The 5,130-nt window shown below is 41.2% G+C and overlaps 1 protein-coding gene across 1 annotated transcript; it reads left to right on the top strand.

Moving 5' to 3' along the window:
- Positions 1–1,232: 1,232 nt before the first annotated feature.
- LOC137784957 (heat shock factor-binding protein 1-like) lies at positions 1,233–3,523 on the top strand. Its single transcript, XM_068575954.1, has 3 exons — positions 1,233–1,436; positions 1,519–1,585; positions 2,414–3,523. The coding sequence occupies exons 1-3, from the start codon at positions 1,392–1,394 to the stop codon at positions 2,506–2,508; spliced, it is 207 nt and encodes a 68-aa protein (XP_068432055.1). The 5' UTR covers positions 1,233–1,391; the 3' UTR covers positions 2,509–3,523.
- Positions 3,524–5,130: the final 1,607 nt, after the last annotated feature.

Genomic DNA, 5,130 nt, shown 5'->3' with positions numbered 1-5,130 from the left:
TGTTGTAAATGCACCTTCACAGTAAAAGCGTTGATCACTCACGGAGTAATGTGTCATGAGGACGAGACAAACAGGCCCAAACTGTTTTATATCATCACTGCCATGTTTCACCATTGCAGATATGTTCCTCAGCCTTAAAAAATAGATACAACTCTTCCATTGTAACCACAAATTCATACTGAAATGTCAAATATATACAACCAAACTGCATTTCATGGATCGAGATGCCATTTTCCTTTGGACATTGTTACAGTATGACATGCTTCTAAGTTGTTTGTCTCTTTTTTTTAAGCCGAAGACAAAACCTATTTCTTTCAGAAAAATAAATACGCAATTTACAACTGTTCTGCATTAGTTCCACACTGAACACGCTTGAGACACTTAATAATTTCATATTGGTCATCGGCCTCATCAGGAACGGTGACGAGTCTGCGTACAGACGGGTGGTTGAACAGCTGGTCCTCTGGTGAGGTCAGAACCACCTGGAGCTGAACAAGTCCAAAACAGTGGATACAACAACAACACAACAGCACGGTGCCTGCAGTGGACACCTTTATATTTCTGGGATCCACAATCTCCCAGGACTTAAAGTGGGCCTCCAACATCAACTCCATCCAGAAGAAGGCCCAGCAGGCTGTACTTCCTGCGCCAGCTCTTGAAATACAACCTGCCTCAGGAGCTGCTCATCCTGTTTTACTCCGCCATCATCCGGTCTGTCCTCTGCTCTTCATCACCGTGTGGTTCGGATCGGCCACCAAACAAGACAGAGCCAGACTGCAATGGATCATCAGGTCTGCGGAGAGAACCATTGGCTCCAGCCTGACCTCCATCCTGGACTTGTACACCTCCAGAGTCAGGAAGCGGGCTGGAAAGATCACTGCAGACCCTCACACCCTGGACACAAGCTGTTCCACCTCGTCCCCTCTGGGAGGCGCTACAGAGCACTGTACGCCAAAACCACCAGACACAGGAACAGCTTCTTCCTACTGGCTGTCAGTCTGATGAATGATTACATAATAAATCAGACACTTTCACTATCTGCACTTTCTGGGCCACTCATTACTGTTTTATTTAATGTTTTTTTTATATTTATCTTTTGCTTATTGGAAACAAGTAGGAAGAGCAGAAACCGGCGTCAAATTCCATGTATGTGAAATGTACATGAGACCTTTATTGTGAAACGACGAACGCCACAAAGGAAGTCACGCGGTTTTCCACTCTGTCAACTCAACTTACCGCAAAGTTATGGGACTCAATGCCGACATTCACGAGGGGAAACTGAGGGCTTGTTTGTTTTATAGTCGCTGTCACAGCCTGGTTTAACCAAATAAACCATCTCATGGCCGAGATTCAGATCCATTTAAGTATCAAGTTAGCGTGTTGAAGGAACTATGTCTAAAACAGACTGCACATCAGCGCCACAGCTCACGGCGGCGGTAAGTCTGTTTGATGTAATGTTTTCTTGTTTAAACTCAAACCAACATTTTGGATTCATTGTTTCTTTTTGTCCCCCTTTAGATGGAGGAGACGATGCAGCGACTTCAAGGACGATTCCAGGGAATGTCGGAGCAGCTGGAGTCCAAACATATCCTCTTTAACCTCCCTGTTAACACCTTGTTAACTTCACCTGCAGGCTTGTTGTGTGTGTGTGTGTGTGTGTGTGTGTGTGTGTGTGTGTGTGTGTGTGTGTGTGTGTGTGTGTGTGTGTGTGTGTGTGTGTGTGTGTGTGTGTGTGTGTGTGTGTGTGTGTGTGTGTGTGTGTGTGTGTGTGTGTGTGCGCGCGCGTGTGTGTGTGTGTGTTTTTGACTCTTTCCGGTTTCACGTCACCTCAGAAATGACGCAGCGTCAGTTTCTTTACCGGTGTTACTCGCCATAACACCGGAAGTGCTGTCCGGTTATCGAAAACTAAAAATGTTTCTAAAAATATTCTAAAAAACATTTAAATGAATGCTATACAAATATTTATCGTCATATTATTATATTATAGTAATTATTATTATTATATTACTAACTTTGTATTATGTTTTTTATCTTATCTTTTTGATTATTTATGGAACTCAAATTACTGTATTATTATTAGGCATATTTTTATTATTATTTTATTGTCTGCATAAATGTTTTATGTCTATTCCGGTATCTGCACAGTTTAAAAGATGATAACTTTGTAGTAACGACTTCCTTACAAAATAAAAGAAGGCACAGGTGTTAATATTAACATTGGGATTAGTTTCATCATTTGTGCTGCTGTTAAAATGTCTTCTGAAAGATGTTGTGGTTTTAAACACACTTCTTTGGGTGTAGTACACATACAATATGAATCTTTAATATAATGTAAATCCGCTGTAATCTAGTCCGTCTGATTCGACAGCAATGCACAGTTTCCAGCAGATAGTTTTCCCCTTCACTTCCGCACTAGATGAGATGGGAAGCCGCATCAACAGCCTGGAGGAGAACGTGTCTGAGCTCATAACTCAGGCCGGCATGGAGGAGCAGGCCGCCTCCAAGTGACAGCCAGCATCGGCTCCGCGAGCTCTCGTCACGCAACCGCTGTAAAAACTTTGGCGCCGACATGAGTTTACCTCTTTAGACTGGATCACTTTAAAGTGTCCCACGGTGCTTCCACGCTGCTAACAAACCTGAGCATTATCTTCACACTAATCACAGGTCAAGCAGCCTTTTCAATGCATGTTACTGCTTGAATCTGTTGAGATTTATCGGTCCACAAACACTCCTTTTATATGCAATGTTTTCTAACCAAAAGATTCTTCTTTTTACATTCACTCACTACCTCATGCGGCGTCCTCGTTCTCTCTCGCTGCCACAAACTTGATGTGCATCATGTGGACGTGAGTAATCTTGCAAACGTTGCGTGGACGTTGAGACATGGCCGGAGAAGCTGGGAAGTCCGGTGAGCTGAACTCGCCCCTGAACTGCTCTTCGGCTGCACGCTGGAGCCTAAACACACACACACACACACACTTTACCACATAATTTCTCCAAAAGTTTTTCAAAATACGTGTCGCATACGGTGTATTTCTAGTCTTGTCTATGAACAGATGACTAGAGACTAAACTTCAAACCCAATATTAGCTCGCTTGAAATGTAATCGTGACATCAGTGGAAGGAAATCTCGTATTTAAATTGCAGTGACTGATGACTGAAGACATCTAAATGGTTGAAGGACTAAATCTTGGACATTATTTGTTTATAGAAGTTCAGCGCACCATGTCTAACATTTCTAATTTCCTAATAAAACGTGTTTAAACTAGTGGCCTTAATGGTGGAAATGGTTACTTTCAACCATGCAGTACGTTGACATTCTGATATATAATATAGTTAACTTTAACTTATCTTGATGTCTGGGGGAATATTGTTTATCACATCTATGCAATTTATTTCCTCTCATATTTCTATATTGTGCGAAGTCCATCTGTTTGTCGTCACGTGCTTCTGTGTAACCGTGCAGATCAGCTGCAGGTGAACTAATAGATGCTCTGAGTGATTATCACTAAAGCAAAGTTAACATGCAGCAGCCAAATAAAGATTTGTTTTCACAACACTGTCAGAACTAATCTCTTTTTTCCTGTTGATTCTTTTGCTGTTTGCAGGTCTCAGGGTGATGAAGTTGTATCTTTTGTTCCTCCACAGTGTAAGTGTTGCCAATTTCCTCTGGTGCATTATGAGCAATGGTTTTTATTGTGGTCGTTTTTTGTAGTTTTCATTGAATAGTTATCATTGTTACTTCAAATATAGTCGCAAATCAGTCCAATGATTTTAAAAGTGTGTCTTCCAGTGAGTTAGATTTAGATTTAAAACCTGATATTTTAAGAAAAACATAATGTATTATGGGTAACCACAGTTTTCTGGACCGGTGCACCGTGACCGGTTTGAGGTTTTAGACTCGAACGTCCACTCTCACAAAGAACATATATTTTTCAAGCATTAATAATTGAGGTTTTTTTTGTGGGTTTTCCTTCGTTTTGTGTTGGTCTTGCAGCAGATCACTGATGTCACAAATCATTCCAACCACACAATTGTGTTGGGATATTTTTTTTACATTCAATACATTTAATTTCACCCCTTTGTGTCAAACAATATCTTATATAATATATAATTATATATAATAATTATAATTATTATATAATAATATATATTATATAATAGCAAATTTGAATTGCCAGTAACTCATTTTACGCCAGATTTATCGTTCACTTCCCATCAACTAACAGCCTTTAGTTACTCAGACGAGGCGCTGCTGTTTGTGATTATGTAAAAGTGTTTTTGTTGCATTTTGAACGAGTCACAGACGAAAACAGAAACCTGTCTTTTATCATCATTATTTTCTCTTGTTCACCGTCTAAAATAAGAGCTCAAAGGTCACAGAGGTCTGCGGGTTGAGTGCTTTGCTCAAGAACACTGACTTGAGGACTCCCTGAAGCTGTGTCCCCCTCTAGTGGTCACGTGTGCTCACTGCAGCGAGTCCACACGCCGCTGACTGTGGTCCTGAAGTCTATTTGCTCGCCTTGGGCCTGTATCTGTGAATCAGGATTCATTTAACAGGATTCATTGAATTTAATTTCAGGCAGTTTATTGCTGTCGAATTCATAGCAATAGTTATTTTATGGTTTTGGCTCCAATTCATTACAAATCTACAGCCCAATAATATAAAGTACATAAGTAATATGTAAAGTTTGTGGCAACAGTTTGGTGGACTTCCTGTCCTGGTTCAACATGACCCACATTGCATGATTCCATAAATCAATTATGTTATAATTATAGACTGGTTTGGTGCCAATCTCTGCAGCTGGACCCCAACATCCTGGAAAACCTCCAACCAGGGCAGAGTCATCATGTAAATGTACCAGATTTAGCCCTAAATGGTCGAGTCAGCCAGATTCAGATGGGGAAATATTCCTTTACATATTTTACTCGGGGTGTTGACAGTCTTTCCAGCACTGGACATCCTCTCTTGGACCTTCTCATAAGGACAAACGTGTATGTGCTGCGTGACGCCATTGTGGTCGTTGATGCATTTGCAGCGTTTGTGCTGTAGGTGGCAGCACTCAGTCTTCCACCGTGTTGCACACGAGATGCCACAGAGTCGCCTCTCTCTGACTCCCACAGAGGTAA

This window comes from Clinocottus analis, unplaced genomic scaffold, assembly GCF_023055335.1.
Source record: "Clinocottus analis isolate CAN_PGR_092001 unplaced genomic scaffold, fCliAna1.0.p SCAF_14, whole genome shotgun sequence".
NCBI classification, from domain to species: Eukaryota; Metazoa; Chordata; class Actinopteri; order Perciformes; family Cottidae; genus Clinocottus; species Clinocottus analis.
Note: the sequence above shows the minus strand (reverse complement) of the source record. Positions and strands in the feature narration are given on the sequence as shown.